Source organism: Scophthalmus maximus, chromosome 1, assembly GCF_022379125.1.
Source record: "Scophthalmus maximus strain ysfricsl-2021 chromosome 1, ASM2237912v1, whole genome shotgun sequence".
Taxonomy (NCBI): Eukaryota; Metazoa; Chordata; class Actinopteri; order Pleuronectiformes; family Scophthalmidae; genus Scophthalmus; species Scophthalmus maximus.
The window spans coordinates 8,553,857-8,578,202 of NC_061515.1; the positions used below are offsets into that span (position 1 = coordinate 8,553,857).

A 24,346-nucleotide genomic window follows, 5' to 3' on the forward strand; every position below is an offset into this window, starting at 1 on the left:
CTTTATACATATATATATATATATATATATATATATATATATATATATACTATATAAGATTTTTATTGATATCCCTTGCAAGAGTAATATCAAATCCCTTTCATTAGAAATTAATGCACATCTTGAAAGTTTTCAAACATCTGCATTTGGGGTTTACCTCCTTCCTGTGGATTCCCTTTCAACAGTCCAGGATGTTCATGTCATCACATGGGATCCAGAGGCTACCAACCCGGGGTCCCACTGACAGTGGGTGGTGACAAATGACCTCTCTCAGTGAACCCCACCAAGTGGGTTACATTGGAAAAGCATTCCTATCCCCTGTAGAATTGCACACGCTTCTTAAAATAGCTCTTCAGTGGAAACTTTAGCTCATCGGTAGCTTGAGTCGGTGGGGGACTGACACTGTGGTCGACACGTCTGGTTGCACACATGCTACGGTTTCTGCTGAGCACAGGTGTGTGGTAATGTTGCATGTTGGGTATGTTTGTGGATCTAGGATTTGAAGCTTGTTCGTGTGTTGCACTCACTGTAAATATGAGAGGATTAAAGAGTCAGCGAGATGAGAAAAACATAAGAAAGACAGATGGTAGTGGCCTGGATTCAGGCAACGATGGTTTGTCTGTTGGTCGCTCTGTCCATAGCTTCAGACTGAAAAAAACAGATGGATTGCAATGATATTTTTGTACAGAAATTAAACAAAATATCTGCTAAACATCAGCATGTTGCCACAGTCACGCTGCATGCTGATATGAGCATTCAGTTTTTCAAATAACGTGCCAAAGTACAGCCTTGCTGAGCTGCTGAGGCTGTAGATTCATCTGTAAATATGAGCTTCTCATTAAATCCTTGCACCCAGATACAAAAGTTAACTTAAAAGTGTATTTTTCCTACTCCTTAGCTGGTGATCTGGCTCAGGCTGCCTGGGCCACGAAGGTGCAGCTCAATCTTCATAACTGGCATCTCTCTCTGCCATGTTTCCCGGTCCAAAATGATTGGCTGCTGCATCTGAGACAGAACGCTGTGCCCATCAGACCTGGCTGGTTTCTTGAGACATTTTATAACTGTTAGTTCATCTGTTGAATTACTGTGGAAGAATGGTAAAACCTGAATTCCAGGCATAACAGGGATGATCGGCTGCCATGTTGGCGTTTGTCAGTCACAATATTCACATGCTCAACAAGCACGGTGGCAACACAAAGTAAAAAATGACGCTGATGGGGATGTTTGGGTTTGCAGGTATTTAGTCAGATACAGGAGAGGAAAGTGTTGAACTGGATGGGAATCTCCTAATCCTGACGGGGAAACATGACCATGATGTGTGTTTGTAACAAAGAGAATGAAAAAATGTTCTTCTCTTACTCTTACTTACTGTGGTGAAGTGCAGTTTCACTGTCCAGTTCATGTCTCATATGACTTTTGATTTCAGACTGGGAGGAGTTAAATAACTAATTAACAAGCTTTAATTTTGACAGTGATAATTTACAGGAGGATTCCTTTAAATAAAATGTCTTTGTCGAAGCGAACATTTTTGTAGCCCTATCATTACTGACTGGGGAGTGAGGGCTACTGTCCGTATGAAAGGTGAGTAGGTTGCTCCCTCTAGTGCTGTATTGGAATACGTCGCTATTTACCAGAATAAATGTATTTTAAGGAAAATGCAGGGGAGTTGTACTTCAAGCTTTAGCCCTACTTTTTCTCTTTGTACGCAAAATAGACAAATGATATCCCGACCTGGAGAGTTAAGTTTCCTTTCTCGGTCAACAATGCAGTGGTACCCTCCTCCTCTCTCCTCCCATTTGCTCTTCCTCTATGACATTAACCCCTTAACACTTCACCCCTGTTAAACAAACGATGACAGGACATGGAATATGATTCTGATGAATAATAAAGCTGATACAAGTTCCTTAATTACTACTTGCTGTTGTCACGTTAGTCCTTGTCTTTCAGTCTTCTGTGTCCCAAAACAACACCACAATGTGAATCTGTGACGCCAACTCTGAACACAAAAATGAAATCCATCTCTGAACCGAGTTAGCTGTTGTGAAATTATTGTATAAAGTCTCTGCTCCCAAAGGGTTAACTCCAAAGGAACCTTTCAAATGTCTTTGCCACAGAAATGTAATGAATCACTTCACAAATATTCGCTCTTCAGCAAAACAGTTTCAGTTTCCATGTTTGAACATTTAAGACAAATAAGTAGAAAGAAGAGTGAATAAATACCTGATTTGACTCCATGGTTTTTGATTGTATTTATCGTCTGTTGAACTTTAGATGTTGAAGTTTAGAGGTTATATATAAAACCCACCTGTAAACGGATTATGGAAATTTTCACTTGAAGAATCGAAAATCCGATAACCTTTGGTTGTATGTTGCTGTATTTCAGACTATTCTACTGCTGTAGTTATTGTTATGGATTCACTATAGGATCTAATTTCACGTTTACTGAGATGAGAGATGCATTGTTCCTTTTAGCACTTGCCTTTTGACAGATACATTGTGCTGGAGCCTTAATCAAAGACTTGCATGGTGACTGAGTGGCTGTACAGCTGACCGACTGCCCGCACTGTACATGAATCTGTCATCTCGTGAGTGACTGTTTCCGGTATGGACGCTGTCTGACTGGAATCCACCCGTGTTTCATGAGCTGACACACACAGACAAGAAACAAGGACATGCCATTACAGTGAGAGTTTCATTTGTATGGCTGTGTTTGCCAACTACGAAAATATATTTTTTTAAACAACAAATTTCAAGGCAATTTAATGGTTGACCTCATTTGCATATAAGGCCTGCCCATCCCCTGGTCGTACTGACAACAATGTCATTCTTTCAATACCACACAAAAACTGAAAACAGCAACAACAACAAAAACACAAAAAAACAACAACAACAACATAGTTTATGGGATAAGGAATCAAATGAGAAATTAGAGGCTGTGTAAGACTTTCTAATTGGGATGTGGTTTTCTAAGCAGTGACTATGACCTGAACAGACTAAGTCTCTACCTTGACTTACCCCATCTTTACTTGACTCTGTCACCCCATTCAAGCAGGTAGGCAGAGTCCAGTCCTAAAAATATTTTTCTACTTGATATTGTGTGAGGTGGAGCAGGTGGAAGTACTTCTGATACCTGAGAACATTCTAAATGATTATAGTTGTTGATCAATTTCAGAAATGACACCAAACATCATGTTTCATAATAAAACTTTATGTCAATTTATATTAACATGATCTGTTGTGAATTACAGTCTCACTCTATATGAAATATTGTCATGATTAAGTGATGAGTTTGTGACTCCCGGTCTCTAAAAGGACGTCCACCATTGTGAAACACAGTTTTATCTGATTTCTCTTTTTTTAAATGTACATGATGAGTGAGATTTAAAAATAAACATGCATAACTATGTTCAGCAAAAACACGGAACAGCATGGAAAGAGGAAGACGGTAGTTATTCCCAACTGACTTCAGTCTACAGGTCTGTAGACTCGTTTGGTTGGATTGTTTTTTCCAAAAATTACCAGGTACTGCAGCTTATCATAATCAGAATTTACTAGATTAATATTTCATCAGAATCTGTTTCAACTCTACCCTGGTGGAGGGGCATGTGTTTGAAACAGGGAAATCAGAACCAACGCAATGACGGTAATAATCATGGCTAACAACCCTGAATTGTTTTCCCACGTTGAACCGGAAGTTTTGGCTGGTGAGAGGATCAGGGGGCCTCCATTTATACCATCCTCAGGGAAGCCGGGACTAAAGAACGGGTAGATTTTCTCACCGAACCTGCAGTCAGTGAAAGAGCAGATCAGAGATGCCGTGTCCACATCATAGAAGGACACCAGTCTCTGCTCATAATCTACAAACACACCGACCCTCTCAGGTTTCTTCATCAAGGGGAGGATGACAGGAACATTCTTCATAGCCTGGCATTTGGTGTTGTTCCTCAATCTAAGGATCCAGGCTCCGTTCCTCGGGTTTGGTGTGATTGTTTTCTGCCCGCGCAACGACTCTCGGACTACTCCTAAATCCCACCCGGTCTTCTGTGTGGCCACCACCTCATAGTAGAACTTCCCGTTGGAAAAGCCCTTTTTTCCTAAGACGTAGGCATATCTGTTGAACTTCTGCGGGCCCACATTTGAAATCCACCAAATATGAGAAGTCTGCACTTGTTTCAAATCCTCTGAAAACAGGAGCATATCATTTGCAGTGGAAGGGTCTAAAGTCATGTCCACCTCGTGCTGCTGTTGGATTGTGACCAACTTGACGCCTTCAGGCAGGCTGTCTAGATCCGTGACTGTGTGTACCCGTTTCTTCACTATGTCAGTTTCCTCAAGAAGGATTTTACAACACACCCTGAATTCTTGACGAGCTCGCTCCATCTCTTTGATGAGCGTCTCCTCCAGATTCACCATAGCTCTCTTTACGTCCTCCACGCGGTGCTGGCCACTGACACTGATGTCAGACCAGTTCTTGGTGCGTGGTAAGGAGGAGGGGGAGGACAGGAAGCGCTTGATGAGCTGGAAGTGGTCTTCCGTGTGTGAGATGTCCTCCAGCTTAGTGATTCTTCTCTGGAGCTGATTGATTTCCCTCTCCAGCTCTTTGACCAGCACCTCAGCCTGTCTTTCTGCTGCGATCTGCTTCTCTTCAAGCACACTCACCAGCCCAGTCAGGCTTCTTTGAATAGACAGTCCCAAAGTAGAGAAGACATGAACACTATCGGCCTTTGCTTCATCTTTGTGTTTCCTCTTGGTGTCCACTTCTTCTGTTATCTGCTGAACTTTCTTCTGTCGCTCATATACCATCTCTTGAACTTCCACCATTTTTTGCTCCAGCTGAGCCTTCGTCTCTTCATACTGCTCCTTTAAAGGGACTCTATCATGGACACTATGCTCTGTGCACAGATCACACACGGTAGTCAGGTCCTTCCTGCAGAAGTGGTCTAAAATCCTGTTATGGTTCTTGCATACATTTTTGTCCAGGTTCTGCACAGGATCGGTCAGTTTGTGTCTCTTCAATGTATCAACTCTGTGATGAGGCTCTAGGTGTGTTTCGCAATAAGAGACCAAACACTCCAAACAGGTTTTGGAGGCTTTGAACTTTTTGCCAGTGCAGCAGTCACATGGCACCTGTCCCGGTTTGACTGGGACATCGTTGTTAGCCTTTACACATTGTTTCTGGAACTTCTGCACGACCTCCCTGAACCCTGTGTTGATGCGCAGTTTGAGGCCTTTGCTGAACTTTTCGTTGCACAGTGGACACAAACACTGGTTTTTGCCCTCCCAGTGCCTGGTGATACAGGCCTTGCAGAAGTTGTGTCCACATGGAATAGAAACAGGCTCGATGAAGAAATCCATGCAGACGGAGCACGTGAACTCATCTTCAGACAGCAAACAATCGGCCGAGGCCATTTCTAGAGGACAGGAGAATCCAAGAAACAAAAATGATTTTCTGACAGTAATTAGTCAGTTAAATCAAACTAGAGATTTCATTTCAGATATAACGTCTCTGGTGGCAAAAAATTATACTGTAAAGTCAGCTGTGTGACACCATGACAAAGTTTCACAGAAAGTTCTAATAGTTTAAAATCACAACAACCAACCAACTCTGTGTCGGGATGAACATGGTTAAGTACATGAGCACTTTCATTATGCGTAATATCTACAAATATCCTACAATATCAAAGTATTGTTAAACAAATGTAAAGGCTTATTTTTACTACTGGACTTACTGTAGCCACAAAAACAACAACAACAACAACATCAACAACAACCACAAATATTTCACATTAAATACTATCTGATGGTAAAAAGATCATAAAATGACTGGTCTGACTCTCATGATGCTTCAAACTTCAAGTTTAATAGAAAATACCCAATAAATAAGCTACAATTATTCGAATATTTTTAAGTGCAACCAGTCATTCCTGCATCTGGATTAAAAAACAAAAGGTATCAACTTCATAACATTAAAAAATCCGACAACATCAGAATATCATCATGTACATATGAGATAGCAATAAGTCGAACTTTACCTTCTAGGAAGTGGCTGCTCAGCTCTGCTGTCACAAACTTCAGTTCACAAACTGAACTGTTTGTGGTCTCATTTCTCTGTAAATGACGCACTGGTGCTCCTCCTCCTCTGACGCATAGGCCTACTCCTCCCCGTAAGAGTTGTCTGACAAACTATGACTATCAATGGAATACAACTTTTAGTTAGAGTCCTTAATTATACTCCCTTCTTTTGTTTGTTGTTTAATGAGACACTGATCACAGAACAGAAAGGAGGGACCCACAAGCAGGCTGAAGAGAACTGGGTGGTGCACAAGTAAACTGGCCTTTTGGCAAAATGGGTGGATCAACAGACAACTTCAATGATACATGCAAACAGGAACACAAAGACAATAACAATAGTTAATACAGAGGAACACAAGGGATCAGAAACAGGCAATCTGATAATGAGCGCAAATGGCAGATTTGAGTAGGGAGAGGGAACGGGTGTGTCAATGGGTGGGGAAACAGGTAAATGCAGAAACAGAGTTGCAATAGTGAATTTGCAGTCTGTCTAAATGCTGCAGTGGCTCAGGGCAAAGGGGAAGTTTATCTGTGTTGTGCCATTGTTGAGGAAGTAATGGAGAAGGAGGCGGACAGGAACTGAGGAATTTATTTATTTCACTCAAATGAATTTAAACCAGCTAGAATCATATAATGCCAAATGAATCAGCAATGTTTTCAGATTTCTTTAGATAACAATTAGAAAACCCTTGTTATTTTAGATACTGCAACTCAAGAGTCATTTACTTGCCCCAATGAGCCACCACAGCATAGGAGATGATATTTCCTTTAGTTCTATTTAACATTACATAAATTAAACAAAGGAGAGGAGAATGTCTCTGAGTTTTAAAAAAAGAGAGGCTATGGCAAATGTTTTACAAAGATCTATTTGAGTGTAACCCCTAACTGTGGTTTGTGATAGAATTTGTGATGTGTTGTGGGGTTCTAGGACAAGAACATCACAATTGTGGGCATACATTTCTATACACTGTTTTTCTTTATGCAGAAAGAAACTGGGTCATGACATTTATTCATTCATTCGTTAACCAATATCATAGCCCACATAAAAAAAACATGTAGCCTGAATCCCCTCTTGCACCAACACTGAAGTGCTCTTGAGCAGGACACTTCACTCTCTTAATTACCCCAGAAAGCCCAGAAACACAAAGCCAATGTGTAACTACCTGTCTCTGCAGCGGCTCCCTGCTGCAATGAAATAAATTGTGGAAACAAACGTGCTTTAAATAATATCCACCTTTAATTAGGTTGCATTCTCCGTTTCTTTGCGTGTTTGTTTTGAAGGTCATTACCACAACAAAGAATGCTCATTCAATCTGATTCAGAGCCCATTTCCATATAAAAGTAAAAATCCACACCTCATTAAACCAAAATAATCTTACTATTTCTGCTTCTAAAAAAAAAAAAAATGAGTACAGCTCAGTAGTAATGATCCAAGAAGGCAGGCATGTGAGGAGGCTTGTCTCATACAGTTCATTGTACAACATTCCTGTGATATATAATATGTATATGTATATATATATATATATATATATATAACACAGGCATATATATTATTTCATATAATGCCTTTATTTCTTTTAATATAATACTTACTAAATCCTTTACATTGAAGTGAGTTCAAATTAAACACACTGTACATATTTTGGTTTATATGTTAGAATCCCCAAAGTAAAAATTGTGAGCCCCTTTCCTTTGCAAAATTTCTGAATATTCTATGAAAAACGCCAACCTGAACTTTTTTTAAATCCAAAAATACACTGAAAATACAAACTTGTGCTTTTAAGTAAATTACAAAATATGTTGAATTTTTGAGATAAGGCTTGCTTGGCGGTTAATGACCAATAATTTACAAATACTAAGATACAAGATGGTTTAAGGTTGTGTTTCTAAAATGAAAGAGATGCATCTTTATTTCCTCTGGGGCAACACATCCATCAATACAGGAATATAAAGTCTAAAAATAATATTTTTTAAATTTCTTTTTTTTATTGGCTTTAGTATAAAGCCAGAGTCTGGCCAGACCATGTGCCAGACAGAACCACCGCCAATTCACAAAGTCGCCGCTAGGTGGCGTGGCTACATTTCGAACAAATCAGCGTCTACCTCAATCGTGTGGGTGCGATGCTTCACTGTGAAATCTCCTCCTGAGGGGAAAATCAAATGTAAGCGCGTAGAGCTGAGAGTGATGCTGAAGCCCTCGTTGGAATCAAATCAGATGTTTGGCGAGCGATGTTTTCCCAAATATCATCACCACATCCTGGTGACTGCAGCTCAGCAGCTGCCTCTTTGTTGCCTCAGCCTCCCTGTCAGTCACACGGACGGAGCCTGAACCCGAGTCATCATGCCTGTGAGGGGCGATCCATCCGAGCACCGTGCAGGGCTCCCTGCAGCTCCAGTCATTATAGTGATAATACTGGTCTGACGTCACCGGTGTGAACTCTAACGAGCCAGTGGGGTTGACAGGGCACGCGAATGTCCCTTGGGGAGAATACTATAAATCGAGACGGAGAGCAAAGCCTCAGAGTGGGGGGTCTCTCTCTCTCTCTCTCTCTCTCTCTCTCTCTCCATGTCAGAACCTCCCGAGGAAAAACGCTCTCACCCTCTTTGGAAACATCCAAACCGGCACAGGCGCATTCCTGTACGCGCGTAACCGACCGTACGTGAACGCGTCCAAATAGAGCAGAGCGCGGCGCGCTGGACACTTGAGAGCCTGGAAAGTCAAGTTGTTGTGATATTTTGACTTAGTCTACTCACTCAGAATCATGTTGTACTAATGTCAATGTTCAGTTCTCCGTCGCCTGTACAGCTCCACGTGACCAAACGACTGCTGCACCACCGCCCATACACACTTATGGTTTTATTCTCCTTTTAAAAAGCATTTAATTTAATGTAACAGTATCTATCACGACAGTTTGTGTCAACATGGAGCAAGTGGAACTGAAAAAGTCCTGGGTTTGTGAAGGGGTGTTTTGGGCACAAGCCCATGCTTGTGACAGCATTTTCCTCTGCATCACTTGTCACGTCTCAGATGTTCTGTGGAAATGATGAAGACATTTTTTTTTTTTTTGTGCGCGCAGGACGTGGAGATGGGATCGGCTGACGACGAGGGGAGCAAACTCCACCCAGCGGATAGGATCTCCGGCAGGCGGAGCGGAGGGCAGCTTGCGCCCAAAGGGCTCGGGGCTGGTTGGTCGGGACGCCTGACAAGTCCCGCAGAAAACTTCTGAGGGACAAAGTCCAGCCTGCGCGCGAGGGCGACGGGGTGGAAGTCAAATGAGTGGGAGCGTGCTGGGAAACTCGGGCGCGTCTCATTTGAAAGAAATGCTCCAAAGATGGCGGTGGTGATCGCGACGGGAGTCGCGGCTTCCTCCGGAGTGCCCAAAAGTGGACTTGTGGAGGTTCTGGTGCGCGAGCGGTGGCACAAAGTTTTGGCCAACTTGAGCGAGGAGGCGCTCACGTTGAGCTGCGAGGAGAGCGGCGCCGACGACGATGTCAACTCCAACGGCGTCACCAGCGGGTCCTACCTGGACAACAACAACGCCAACTCCAACAACCGAGCCCAGGCTGTGCGCACCGCGTTCACGGACCTCCCGGAGCGAGTGCCCGAGGCGATCGCCAACAGAAAGCGGTGCGTCAAGGTGACCAAGCAGGAGATCGGGGGGCTCGGGATCAGCATCAAGGGGGGCAAGGAGAACAAAATGCCCATCCTCATCAGCAAGATATTCAAGGGGCTCGCGGCCGACCAGACGCAGGCTCTGTACGTCGGGGACGCCATCCTGTCCGTGAACGGCATGAACCTGCGGGACGCGACGCACGACGAGGCGGTGCAGGCGCTCAAACGGGCCGGGAAGGAGGTGACCCTGGAAGGTAATGCGGGCCGGCCAGGCCGGTGGTAGGTGTGAGGGGATGACCCAAAGTTTCCCTCATCGCCTCACAAGATGAGGTCTGATTTCAGGGAGCCTCGGTGTGTGAGTGTTGGTGCTTGTGCAGCCATACGTTTTGGTTGAAGGATTGTTGTGCATACCTGGGGAGATAAGAGTTGAAGGCGTGTTATGTAACGCTTCTGCCTCAGAACGTCTAAATGACTGGACCCTTTGTCAAGTGGTGCACCAACCATTATCCCAAAATGTTTGCAGCAAACTTCAAACCTAGAGAAATCCAAAATTGTAATCTTAGTCAAGGACCCAAAGGACAGTTTGGGTCGCCTGTTAATGGCGACCCCTGAGTGCATCCCTCAGGGTCATCTGCATATAGTGGCCAGAACTGACTTCTTATACAGTTTGAGTCACATCGTAAGGAGACACGCGGGTTATATTCTGACGGGATTAATGATTTTTTACATCTCTCGTTCGGATCTTAAGTTTAATTGGCTGAACCTTAGGTGTCCTGTGTCTTCTGGACAGTGTTAAAGAAACACCCATTTTGTGATTTTTTTGTTGTTGTGTGTTTTCACCTGATTTAATCACTGGGTCTGTTTGTTTTTGACTTCGAGTTAAAAAAAACCCTCCCGAACAGTCTCGGCTATATCCACACTGACACGTTTTAGTTTTTAAAATGCATCACTTTTGCTTTGTTTCTCACGCCAGCTGTCCACATTACCCTGGAGTTTTTCAAGGCCCTTAAACAGAGATGCTGCTCACTTTGTTTTAGTGTGAAAACTCAGAATCTAGGTTGTTGCTGGACGGGGCAAAACTGGAGACTTTGGAAATGATGACGCACTCACCTATGGTCTGGCTTCCTCACTGGGTCTTATCAGTCACGACCCGACTGGCGGTGGTAAAAGCAACTAATCACGAGCGTCGGTAAATACTAAAACGCTTTTCTGGACAGAGATCGTTTTTGTTTTTAAAACACGTTAGTGTGGACGTGTAACCTCTCTTATGTCCGCCATGGGAACTCTGGACTTTACTGTGCATTGGAGCCTCATCCTTCAGTGAAGGAAACCTGATATGTTGTGAATTCTTGCCTATTTCCAAGACTGATGTTTAGTTTGTATTTTCATGCACAACCCGCAGTAGGTTAAAATCTCTGAATTCTGGTCCTTGAGAGAGTGGGCTGCCGCAAGTTTTCTGATCAGACAAATAGAATAAAGAGCAGCGTGGCTCTGATTGAAAAGCTCTGCTGTAGGATGTGATTTATTTTCTTCATCATCATTTTTCTATCAATGAAAGGAGCTACTGGTTAATGATAAGAGCTGAGAAAAGGAAAGTTAACCTTTTCCCCCTTGCATCAGCTTTTACAAAAAAAATCATATGTAATTTGTTTTCTCATTAATCTACAAAGTCACAGTTTCCATCTCTCTCTGTAATGTAGCTGTCAGAGGTGCCATGTGAGAAACCCATGTTTCAAACTGATATTTACCTCCTCATGCACTTGTCTCTAAGACAGACCATTCACTCACTCGCTCACAGGAGCAGGAGCGGGGCAGCAAAGTTGGTGTTTTGAAGTTGTTTTTAGCCAAAAGTGAAGATGACAATTAGGCTGATGGCAGGAAGGTTCCACTCCGAAGACTTCCTGTGAGGAGCCTTGCTTGAACCAAGATAGTAAGAACAAAGTCTCTCTCTCTCTCTCTCTCTCTCTCTCTCTTTCCTGTATACACACACACACACACACACACACACACACACACACACACACACACACACACACACACACACACACACACACACACACACACGTAAACACGGTGATGAGTGTTCCCAGGGGGACACAGGGGGTTATACTGCAGAGAGAAAAATCAGGTCCCAGCTGTAAACTTACCGAGATAAGAAATAAGGGAAGAAGGGATGTACCACGCAGGAGAGAGAGAGAAAGAAAAAGGAGGGGGTGGAGCTGACGTGCGAATGTGATGGGCAAAATGCTGCGAGGGAGAGAGAGATATACAGCAGGAGACCGAAATAGAAGGAGAGCTAATGAGGGAGGCTAAGAGGCTGATATACAGGTGACGGTACGGGTTAACTGAGGGGCGACACAGTGGTTCAGCACAACTGCACTCCTGCTGGGAAAAGCGGTGAAAGGAAGAGGAAGAATGCAAAATGACAAAAGTGCTTTTTTACGACGGGTTCCACTGATTCACTGATAGCAAACATGGGACTATAAGCTCGTCGACTTTCATCTCAAAATTAAAAGATGTGAGCGGTGAGATGTGAAGCCTAAGAATTCTTTTTTTTTTTTTACTTAGCCACCCTTTAAGATGTGAGAGAAGCAGACTGTGTGTTACTGGTAGGAGATAGTACGAGTCTCCTGGGAGAGGAATGTGAGCCAGTGCAGTGTATATTTCAGCATTGCGTGTAAGTTTGTCTGCGTGTGTGTACAAGAGAGCTTTTGCACAGGTGAGTTTGTAATCGGTCTGTTTTACATTGGCACCGACGAGCCGTCTTGAAACTCATCAGGGAGATGGAGTGAATGAAAAATGTATTGCAACCACTCACTCCCGCCTGATGTAGGCTGTAAGACGGGCAGCAAATTGATGCACTGGTTGGAAACAACAACAACAACAACAACAACAGCAACAGCAAAAAGATGTCCAAATAAATCAGCGGGGGTCCGAGCACCCATGTCAGAGATGCACACACTGTGGTTCTGCTCAGTGGCTCAGTGTGTGGTCGGACGAGCCCCGAGTCAATTCCCTTTTGAGGATCCATCAAGCCTCTGCAGCTGAGTCACAGAGCTCCTGGCAAACACAGCCAGTGGCCCAGTGAAATATGCCTTCAGTTACATTCTAATGGAAAAAGAATAAACCCTACAGTTACACGTCTTATCTTGTTACAGAATAAAGCCCTAAAGATTGTACAGTACACACTAAACTTGACGTTCACCTTTAAGATTTTTTCAGGTGAGCTAACAGGGACGACCTGGACAAAATTGCCATTGTCAATGACATTATCAATGGTTCCGTTTCTGCTTAGGAGTCTCATTAAGACATGACATTCACAATACCAGGACCATGTACCTAAATCACCTAAAGTCCGCCATCATTGTTACATCTGTGAGCATCTGTAAATGAATTTGATGGAACTGCTGCTTCGCTCTGTTGATGTGTCTGATGTCAGATGATGGTGATGATGATGATGCTGCTGCTTGCAGTTATAGCTTTTCAGGTGGGTCCTGGGTAGAACCAAGTCTTTGCAACAGTCAGTTTTGAAAAGAACTGCTCACAGCAGTAGAGTGTCCCAAACAGAGATGCGACCTCCAGTGCGTGTCTCCGCAGAATGGTGGGAAAATCCTCAGGACATAGTTACACTGTATAGAGCTCGAGCAGATGGAGGTCGTAGCTTTGAGCTTGTTGTTGCTTTGCAGCTCTGGCAGGCACATTGGCTGGTTGCACAGCCAATGTGCCTTAGCTTAACAAATATATTTAATTCCTTTTTCTTTTTTTTTCATGTCCTGAAATCTGCCATCAAATTCCTGCAAACTCACCAGCATATTCACATGTCACAGAAAGGCTTTTGTTCTTGCAGAGACGGGAAATGCAGCGATATCCCTTTTCCAGTTTCACTTGCCACAGCATGCGTGGCTCTCAAAGATAACAATTCCTTCCTGGGATCAAATTCGACAGTAATCCTATTTCCACAATAATGTCTAGAGGGGTCGTAAGGTTGGTCAGAAAGAAAGAAAAAAACTTGATCTTTCTTGTAGTGTCCTTCAGTGTTTTTTCAGTATCTTGTAGAAGATCGGTAATCTGCTCTGCAACAGTTCTTAGTTTCGAACAATTTGACTTCATGTTCAGATTTAGCAGCTTTGCAGATTCAACGTGGCTTCACAAATTTCCCTCGTCTGAGGTTTGGGCTTCTTGGCTATTAGCTTGCTCACTACAAAAACTTACCTGCATAACATTATCTGTCAAAAGCGTGTTCTTGTTGGACTTCACCCGGGAGCATTTGTCCTCGCGACTCATCCAGTTCAGCTGCACGTTCCCCAGCTGTAATGATGCCTGAGATTGACCTTTTTTTTCATCGGTGCGACCACGTCCCGATAAAACTAGATGCACTGGGTCGTCTTTTACTTCAGCAAACAAAAAAATAATAATAATGATAATCATTTGTCCATTTTCTTGGAAAGAGCAGCTTTCCACATCTACAGAGGAACACGACTGCAGCCTCCTCATTTCTAGTTGGCAACCAGAGATTTTTCCGCCCTGAAATCACATTTTCTGGCAGTAGACTTAATCAACTGTCCATAATTAAAGTAACGTTATCTCCACAACTCCCAACTCCTTTTTTAAAATATCCAGCTTATGTATTTTGAAACAAGAACCATGTAAATGGAATCGTATCTCAGTGTTTACACCAGTTGCCAAATGGGTAGTTCCTGACCTTGGCCTAATAACCAGCAATAGAAAGGGTTAATACTCCTGCAGGTTGTTTGCCAGTTGCACATAAAGCTCAAGGAGACAAACTCACTGCATCTTTTTTGCTGTTGTGTTTTTGGTTTTGGAAAGTTCAATAAAACTTTTAAAAAAAAGACACAACCCTCCAAAAACTTTACATGCTGAGTATTACTCAAAACTACAACCAAAAAGCACAATGCTTCAACATGGAGGAAATCCAAAGTTTGAAAAAGGCCCGTCGTGTCCAGTTATGGCTGCCAAGCTATGTCAATTTATGTCAATTTCAGGAGCCATGTTGAAATAACTGAGATGCTTTTGGTCAGAATGGATAAGTAGGAATTGTGAGCTGTTGAAACTGGAAATACCGAGGGACCTATTTACGCCAGATGTATTTCCGAGCGAGAGCCAGACAGGTCCAAATAGTCTAAATAAGGAAGCAGAAGAAATCAATAATGAAAAGTCAGAGAAGAACATCTGCCAAACCACAGCAGACAGGACATGAGTCAGCTCTCCTGTTGAACCCTTAACAAGCCGTACCTGTCATCACCTGACATCTGGATGTGTGTGTGTGTGTGTGCGTGTGTGTGGATGAGCATGTGCCGACATGAGCATGTTGATGGGCGTAATCAGATTTACTCAGCAGTGTAGTCTAGGGAAAAAAGATAAGTAGTATGTGTCTGTAGTATGGATGTGTCTATACCAGCTGACTGTTGGTGTCATTAGGGAAGCTATCATCTCCTCCGCTACTGTCTGCGGAGCCTGACTCAGAGCGGATGATGGCGGTGGTGATGATAATAACAACGAGTGGAGTCGCAGTAGCGATTGTTGTGGTGAAGATAATAGAATGAATCATTCATTCCTCTCCTCGGTGGATGTTTATACAGCCACTACAAAAGCGGTGGCTCATCTGTTTTTCCCTGTCAGCTTTGTTTGAGGAAGACAAAAACTCCTTTGCGCCCCCCCCCCCCACACCCACAAGGTGTGATCATTGTGTTCGTTTCGCTCTATTTTTCATCAGATGGTTATCACAGAACTGAACTGTTCGACACTGGAGAAATACTGCAGTTTCACCGTTCAATTAGGAAATTAAAAAATGAAGAAGAAAAAATAAACGCTTCACTGATTTCTCTTGAATCCCTGACATTGTCTATGAGTCAGCAGCATTTCGTTGCGCTCACACTTTCCTTTGGTTGTGGTTTGGAGCAAGTATGGTGGTTTTTGATGCCATATGGAACGTGTTGCACACAGCTGTGTGGTTTGATGATCAGGAAGATAGGAATCATGCCTTTCATTTTTTTCCACATTTATTTTTGCGAGAAGTGTCTTTGTGCCATCACACTTTTGGCCTTGGACAAAGTTGGTTTGCTAATGTTTTGGATTTAAAGATGATGAACTTATACCATGTTTCTCTTATGAACACAGTAATTGACCATTTGTTACTCCCCACCTCAGTTTAAGCCTGTCGATCTTTGCTCTCACATGACGGCAGATTTGCTGTCCACAACTCTTCAAAAATGTAAACAATGCCTCCCTGATTCCCCTTGATTAACATATTAAAGAGTCGGAGATATCACTATTGTAACAGATGTAAACATACTGTGCTGTAGCTACGAGCACTACTCATCTTTCTTTTCCCTTTCTTTGTTTAGAATTCAGTTCTGTACATCTTAACAGATTACATTTGCAGCACATGTACTACCAGACGTATACTGATTCCCTCATTCACATAGCCGCGGTCCCATTTACAGCTAGAACAACACATTATGGTGTTCTGTCTTTTCCCCAAAAGAGAGTGTCAGCTCACTTTTACTGTTTCTTCAGTCAAAGGTTTGTGCCAGCAGTGGGTAAAGTAACTGTTTGACATTGAGTTCAAAGATCAGTGTCACCGTAGTTACTGTTCACTGCTCAGTTAAGAAGATGTTTGAACTCTTTGAGATATTGGTCCAGACTTAACAAAAAGACGGCCCGAGGCTGGATTTGTAAAGGCCCTTTGTGCTGCTGTAGTATCCAGATAACTGCTGGAGTGGAGGCATTCATTCTGCAATCAGAGCAGCCGCTTTATTTTCCCCTGCCTCTTTGCCCTTGTCCGCTCTCTTTCCAACTTAACTTAAAAATGTTAAACCTTCTAATCTTTCTCGCACAGGTTTAATAGTGAGAGGAAGGCTTTTGCTCCTTTCCCCCCCCCAAAATTGGGAGCTTATGGTACAAAGTCCAATGACTTAAGACCTCATCGAATATTGTTAAAACCGTACACGTGTGTGTGTGGGGGTGGGTGTGTGTGTGTGTGTGTGTGTGTGGGGGGGGGGGGGGGGGTATGCTGACGAGTATGACTGAACAAGTGTGTTTTTGTGTATTTTTGTGGTGGAAACTAAACTCTGCTTGCTGCCCTGTCAACACAGCAAACTCTCACACCTAAATAAAGTGCGTCTTATGTCAAACGTGTAAGTAATTGGGGTTCGGTGGAGTTCACAAATCAGCAAACAGCTTTTGAGAGTGGTGAATGGGATTTTTATTGGGCACCTGAACAGCTGGTCTACTGTAATGGTAACCGCCAAATGAGTGGGAGTCACAGTAAAGAAAAAGATTCAGTTGTTTCCTTCCTATGCTTGTCCTCTCTTTGTCTCAAGCGTGAGCCGGAAAAATGCAAAATGAAATCAGACAGACGGTTTTTTTGTGTGACTTATGTAATCACAAGCCAGCTCGAAGCTCGGTCTCAAATGAAGGCAGCTCTAACCTCTGCAAGTTCTTTTAACGTGCCATTGAGGTTATTGCGCGGAGTTGGCTGTCATGTTGCTGTAATGGAATAAAAACATGACCCCGGGGGGGGGAGTGCACATACATTTACTCACTTCCAGTGTAATGATCACATGGACTCCGCCCCATTTATTTTCCCCTCCGCTGGAAACACTTTTCCTGGGCACAGTCAATGAGTTTATATTTCCTCCTTCCAGGCTGTCTTTGTAAATGTTAACGGAAAACAAATGACCCACTAAAAGTTTTGTTTTTTATAATGGCTGTATTTCTTTTCAATTTAGTCAGTTCAGTGAGTGGACTGTGAATGAACAACTACATTGATAAAGACTTGAGAAGATAGACATGTAGAAGGTGCTGTGTGGTGACATAATAGCCGTATCATTTGAAATTCCTCTTGTTTAAGGTCAATCTCCTCTCATCTTTTCTCTACATTACAGGGCAGCAACTGACGCTCGTTTTCATTATTGCTCTGTATGTCAATAATTAAAAAACAGCTTTTAGCCCATGAAATGTTGGAAACAAGGTTTATCACGGTGTCAAAGATCATCAAAAAAACACATTTTTAAACGGCTGTTTTTGTTCTGAATCAACAAACCTAAGAATAAGAATAGATAAAGAAAAAAAAATACTCACATTTGGATCCTGACTCTATAGAATATTATTTTTGCTTGATAAATGACAAATAATCAATTTATAAGATTTGTTTTATTGTTATCATTAGAGGGATTGTTCAGTGCCACTTTCCATTTTCCATCACTTTGTCTTTGTCACACTCCTCATAGTAATACGTGAGGCCTTGTGAAGTCCACAGCCATAATTTATCGTAACTGCAAGAGGTTAATGGGGTGCCGAGAGCCACAGGTTGTGATTTATAGCTCTGCGTCTTGTTTCTCCTGTTGAAATCAGCCCTGCAGCACTAGATGGATGTGCTATACCTGATTGGGTCTTATCCTCCCAACGGTAAGTGTGTTTACATGCTTTCATTAACTTCATGACAAGGTTTGAAGGTGGGAAGATTCATCTTGTTTCAACACTGTTTATGGGCAGTCGCCGATTTACATTGATCGCAGTGATTGGAAGGATGGAGAATCTTTTAAAAAAAATAATTGAGACTTTAAAAAAAAGAACTGTCTGTTATCAGAAACACAAGCAGTTCTGCTGACCAATTACAGTTTGCGTGAGTTTCCCCACGCGGTGCCCTCGTAGCCGCCACAGCCCAGACGTGTGGTTACATTTCTCAGGAGGACGTCGGCTACAGAATAGACTTTGCGGCTGTGGATTAGAGTCCAAGACTCAGGCGAAGGCTGTCGTACCTTACAGAGCCAATTTAGAGTGCTCACATCGCAGAACAGGAGTGAATACAAAAGACCAAACCTTCCCGACAGAACATAATACAAGGGCACGTGGGAGTCACCAGTGTTGTGTCAAAAAAACGATTTCTCTGTCCATTCGTGTTAATCCTCTGACCCTAATCTGAACCTAATCTCTCAGCCATTGTTCACTTTTTTTATTTATTTGCTATGACTCAGTGGGTTATTCTGCTGTGCAATTGGATCACGTTGTCTCTGTGGGTCCTATTGAGGACATCACCCCGTCTCCTCCTCAGTGTTATGTGTCAGCCTGTCATCTCTCTCCTCCACAGGTTGGCGGTTAGGCTTGTTACGCCGTCTCTGGGGTCTATAGTGTTTTCTTCTCAAGAATAGTTCACATGCTGGATTACAAATGCCACCAGCCATATGCCAATTATACGCAGCTCGTACAGTGGGATATGCCAATTAAACATCCGGGCCATACCAGGGATTCAGAACATTCAGGACATAGAGGGTGTGCTAAGCGCCCACTTTTTCCCTCTTCCATCGAAACATGTGTCCTGACTTCTCTTTTCTTATCCCTCGCTCAAACCTGGAAGCATGAGGGATTGAGAATAGTCATAAAGCCTCCACTGATTCAGAGTTTGACTTTTACAAGTAAGGCTTTTTGTTCTTGCTGCTGGGAAAGTTTCCCAGGTCCAGGCCCTGCAGCGTGATCTGCGACCGGGTCTCGAAATATCGAGAGCTCTCATTGTTTTCGGTGCCTTGACTCTCTTCTTCTTCTTCTTCTTCATGCCACAAGTGCCTGCGGCGGCAGAGGCCAGGTTTGAATTGTCGGAAAAAAATACTCACATTTTGTGACATTAACTGAGGTGAAGAGCCGCGCCAGTCTGTTTTGGCCGTTGGCATTTTGACATTTGCTGTGATCATTTTCAAACTGGAAGCGGAGAGGGCCAACGGCCTCATTTGCATATCATTTAATCATACAATAACAGATTGATTTTACTGTGTCATTTAAAAAATCCACTCAGCCTTTCATGCAAAACTGAACCTGTGGACCAGTGGCTTTTGTGAGTTCAAGCATCATTTATATATTTGTATTCCTGGGCAGCTGTGACCGAAGAGGTAGAGGCGGTCGTCCACTAGCCCGAAGGTCGGCGGCTCGATCCCCGCTTCTCCCCAGTCCGCATGCCAATGTGTCCTCGGGCAAGACACTAAATCTGTTAGAAAAAAAAATTGAAAACATTCTGTATCTGAACATCTGTGCTATACTCACATCTTCCCTCTGACCTGTAACAACAAACAGTTTACATATTAGAGCTCATATACATTTGGGTTGTACGTCAATAGATGACTACAAGGTCAAATTTAGTTTCTGCACAAATTCATAGTTAACCTCTGTGTTAAATGATGTTGCAAAAAATGTCCGTGGCCTTGGGTGTAATTTTAATTCTATTATTTTTATTCTTCACAACTTTAAGTGGCAATAAACAAGTTCTGGCTGTAACTTATCATCATGAAGTAAATGTTGTTGTTGACATTTAACAGCAGGTTTAATTCGCAGCACAAAGGAAGTGCATCTGTCGCTGTGCAACCAAAACAGTAGGAAGATAGTGCTTTTGTTTAGTTTTTTGTCCCCTGGTCCCTTTCCCCAGGTAGTGGAACGGCAGAGTTACTGTGAGAACTCAAAGTGCCCTGTTGTTGGTGGAGGCAAAGAAGAGAGTGATAGAAACAAAAGTGAACGACATACTTTCACTTAATGGGGTGAATCCGCCGGGACCAACGCAGGAAAACATAATAGATTTAGTCCACCGGATTTGTCGGGGTAGATAGTCCGACTGTGAGCTCTGGGACTTGACAGACGTCCGGTGAGCATTACTTCTCGTACACAAGAAAGTTACACAGCCAGCCTCCATATTAATATGACTGGCTATTTTTACGCTTTCTCAAAGCAGTCAGTGAGATCTGGGTTTCTAATTCAAACTGTGATTCGTCTGGTTGTTTCATACTTTGGACATACTTTGTGATTCACTGAAAACCAAAACAATGTACATGTCTTCTGTTGGTGGACTTTTAAAAAAAAAAAAAGAGCAGTTAATATCTTCTGTTATGATCAAGGAGTTGAAACACTGTGTGAAAGATTTCCCCGTACGTAAAACAATTTGATGTTTTATACATTTATATTCAGCCAATGCATGTTATCAAACTAACCCCCCTGCCATGGCCAAAAGTGTCTGCAGAACATTTCAATCTCAGAATGTGCTATTTTCACGTCCTTGTTCAAACTATACCATAGCTCGCTGTGCACTGAAAATCACTTTGTCCCCGCTTTCCTACCCAGTCAAGTACATGCGGGAGGCCACGCCGTACGTGAAGAAGGGCTCCCCCGTGTCGGAGATCGGCTGGGAAACCCCCCCTCCTGAGTCCCCGCGCATCGGCAGCCCTCCCATCTCCTCCTCCTCCTCCTCCTCCTCGTCGGACCCTCCGAGCTCCCCTACCCAGCCCTCCCTGTCGCTCCAGGGCGACAGAAGGTGCATACCACTCAAGATGTGTTGTGTAACCCGAGCCATGACCACGCCGGACCCCGAGAACAGGTAGGTGAGAAGCACAGGAGACACACACCCACGCTCGTTTGTTCAGTTATCCCTGTAAGGCACCGACTTCCATTCATTGTGGAACCTTGACTCTAACATTAACCACGACCAATTCATAACTAACATTTACCCACCGCCCCCCCTTAACCTCAGCCAGGAACCATAAGCTCTTTTCAGATATGATCTTTTTTGTTAATTTTTCTGGAGATTTTCTTGCTGCGCTCACTTTTCCGGAAAATTTACTTGGGTAACTGGCGGGAAAAGTTCCAGAGAATGTCCGGGAGCAACATTTGTGCACATTTGTGTTCATACAACCCCTCACGTCAATGGGATTAAATGACAATACAATGTTTAACCTGGAATTTAAATGAACTGTTGATTAAAAAATGGTGATGTTGGCCTGTTTCTACATGTCAGGGGTTGTCTGTGGACTCTATGTCAGTTATCAATATTCTTATTTTAAAAGGTTATCATGGACATTGGTGCACCATGGGAAATGATGGCAACCCCTGCAGAGGGAAAAACATTATTATTATATTTTCTTACACAGAATAATAGTTCAAATTTCAGTCCAACTGTGAGCACGGCACCGATATGAACTTGATGCACTGGATATACAGTATGATGCAATTAGAAAATATGTCACGTGAGCGTAGCGGCAAACCCCAATTAATTTTTAATTTTTTTTTAATCAAAGGTTAACTAATTCTCCTCTGCTGCTCCACTCGACAGTGTGACAGTGAGAGGGTAGAAAAAAAGTCGTCCCCTGGGTCTGCAGCTTCTTCTGATATCCTGAAGGCATCGCTCAACAGTGTTTTCTCCAAAACGTTACGGCCAAATTCCCTTTTTCCTTTAAGACGGGCGTTTGAAGTAGCGCTTAAGGTGATTCTCGGTCGGCGGGGGGTGGTCCGTTGGAGGAGTCTTCAAGTTAATTAGTTGGTGGTATGGCAACGGCCCAATCAAACAGAATCGGAACAGAAAAACAGAAACGATAGTGATTTCTTCCTGCTGCTTTTTTTGGTGTCACACTATGAAAGTGTGCTTTCTATCCTAGTTGTCTCTCCCTCTGTTTTCCTCTCACCATGTTGTTTCCCTTCCCACTTGTCACACTTTTTGTCTTTGCTTTTTTTTCTATTTGGTGTTTTTCAATCTCTTGCTTGTGTTTGCTTTGCGGCTTCTTTTGTCTTCTCCCAGCCACCTGCCTGTCTTTTCTTTTCTTCTCTCTTGTCCACAGTGTTTTCTCTGTTGTCCGTCTGAATCAATACTCTCCCATCTGCATCGCCTTCCCGTCGTTCACTCTCCCTGTCACTCGGTTAATTTTCGCCTTTTTTTCACACACCACCATTCCCTGTGTGTCGGTGTCCTGCTGTTCCTCCACCCTCTGCATGTGTACGATGTAAGAAGTGGGAGAAAGTTGAAACCTCAGCAACTTTCAGAGGTTCACAGGATGGAAGGAACATCAAAGTCAAGTGATAAGACTGACAGCGTTCTCTGTCTTTACAGAAGTTGTTAGATGGTTTGACACTGAAACTAACAAAAAAGAAGAAGTGAATTCTTATGCACACAAGCCAACAACAACAAACACAGAAATGAAAAAGCAGAACATCTTACATGGAAACTGCAGGTTTTCTTTTGTCTTGTTACTGTGCGGCAAAACTTGTTCCATCTACCACCAGAGGAAGAAAAGGATACATTGCTCTAAGCAGATGTAAATGCAATTGTCACATTTCCTTAGTGGCAAATGTGTAAAGTTTTGTCGAGCAAGTTACCGACTGACACGCTCTGTCGTTTGCTTGGGGCGGTGTGAGCACCGTCAAGACTCATCATCAGGTCAGAGATGTGGGTTTTTTTTTTTGGGAAAGAGCATCAAAAATTGAGTATGGCTTGATAAACATGAAAGGGGGAGCTCAGGGCAAAAACTAGCACCAAGGCCCCCGCTGGATTAAAACTCGGCGCCCGGGTTTGCTGAGAATATTAACACCATTCATGCGTGTTTGTGCATCAACTACGGAGGTAGTGACACGAAAACTGGATGCAGGTGGAAACAGCTGGCATCTGCAATGCTCCTTTACCGAAAAGGTTATGTCTCAACAACGCACAAGCGGAAATGTGGTTCAGAGCGATTTCTTCACGAACAGCAGTTCTTGTAACTTCCGAGCACTATGCTGGTTGACAAACAAACAGGCTGTTGATTTTTTTCCACTTCTCTCTGCGTATGGATCAAACGAGCGACATTCATCGATTCAATTAGTGTGCTGTGAAAGCGCAGAGAGAGCGGCCAAGGCTTTGACACCTGGCAGGACCTCGAGATCAGGCAATAAAACAGGATCCACCTCGAGACCTTCTTCACGTCAGCTGACTCCAAACAAAGATGCAGTTTATTATATAACCCCAGACTAATTGCAAGGGGAAAAAAAGGAAATAAAAGTCTAGTGACGCTTGGGCCGTGGGGCCCGGGGACAGTTGCCACGCTTTCCGGGCTGGTAATTCAGCTTTGGCCACACGTGACATCACGAGATGAAACATTCTGCAGCCTGTGGATACAATTTCAACTCCATTTATGAGAATCTTGAAATGAAAAAGCTTTTCAAAATTGACCCAATGACGCTATTTTGTTCAGAAAATGTTCGACATGTACAAGTTTTGATATAGTTCCAAATCTTTTACAGATGCTGGTGAGAATATCATGTGTGCAACTAAGATAAGATAATATTTTATTGAGGCCAATGGGGCTGTAACAGCAGCCCATAGACATAAGAATAGAGTGAAATGGGTCTATATAAAAACAATAAAACACAGATTTACGGAAGAACTAACCGACCAACAAAGTTAAACCATTTTTTTCTGAAAATTGAAATATGCTTTTTTTTTCTTTTTTTTTACAGATCAGCAGTAACATCGAATCATAACTTTCAAAACGCCCACAGAGTGTTCGCTGAAACATTGGCCAGCTCGTTCACAAATCTTGGATGATGTATTAAGAGCACAAGAGGGTTGAACATTCACTTTATTAGCTGCAACTTTGACTTTATCGGTCAGTCGGTTTTACAAGAAGTCTTTTCGCTTCGGACAGATAACAGACGGCCTCGTGCTCCTACAAAGCTTAAGGGCAGCTTCGCAGACTCACACAAAGTCCTCGGCCAAATTGACCTTGACTAGTGAGGGTTTTTTTTTTAATATATGAACTTCCTTCCTTACTCTTGCAGCCAGGACAAATCCCCCTTTGACTCACTAGTAAATATTTAGTAAATGTTCGAATTGGAGGAGACCCAATGTTGAGCGTGGTT

General features: G+C 43.0%; 2 protein-coding genes and 1 long non-coding RNA gene across 4 annotated transcripts in view; 2 read left to right on the top strand and 1 right to left on the bottom strand.

Annotated features, from left to right (window-relative positions):
• The first annotated feature begins 384 nt into the window (after positions 1-384).
• LOC118313519 lies at positions 385-1,908 on the top strand. The gene is made up of 2 exons (XR_004794477.2): positions 385-454; positions 899-1,908. It is a non-coding gene; the product is annotated as an uncharacterized LOC118313519 (long non-coding RNA).
• A 1,279-nt stretch (positions 1,909-3,187) lies between these two features.
• On the bottom strand, positions 3,188-6,215 carry LOC118313335 (E3 ubiquitin-protein ligase TRIM39). Of its 2 annotated transcripts, XM_035638803.2 has the most exons (3): positions 6,033-6,215; positions 3,874-5,411; positions 3,644-3,784 (listed from the first exon to the last, which is right to left on the bottom strand). In XM_035638803.2, the coding sequence occupies exons 2-3, from the start codon at positions 5,407-5,409 to the stop codon at positions 3,776-3,778; spliced, it is 1,545 nt and encodes a 514-aa protein (XP_035494696.1). In that variant the 5' UTR covers positions 5,410-5,411; positions 6,033-6,215; the 3' UTR covers positions 3,644-3,775. The 2 variants fall into 2 exon arrangements, with proteins under 2 accessions (XP_035494620.1, XP_035494696.1); XM_035638727.2 differs by having other exon boundaries at positions 3,188-5,411; positions 6,033-6,208.
• Positions 6,216-9,171: 2,956 nt separating this feature from the next.
• sntb1 (syntrophin, basic 1) overlaps positions 9,172-24,346 on the top strand; it is a 30,415-nt gene continuing 15,240 nt past the window's right edge. Inside the window, exons 1-2 of the mRNA XM_035638928.2 lie at positions 9,172-9,939; positions 20,807-21,059. Of these exons, the coding sequence (XP_035494821.1) occupies positions 9,405-9,939; positions 20,807-21,059 (788 nt within the window). The 5' untranslated portion in view covers positions 9,172-9,404. The remainder of the gene's footprint in view (positions 9,940-20,806; positions 21,060-24,346) is intronic.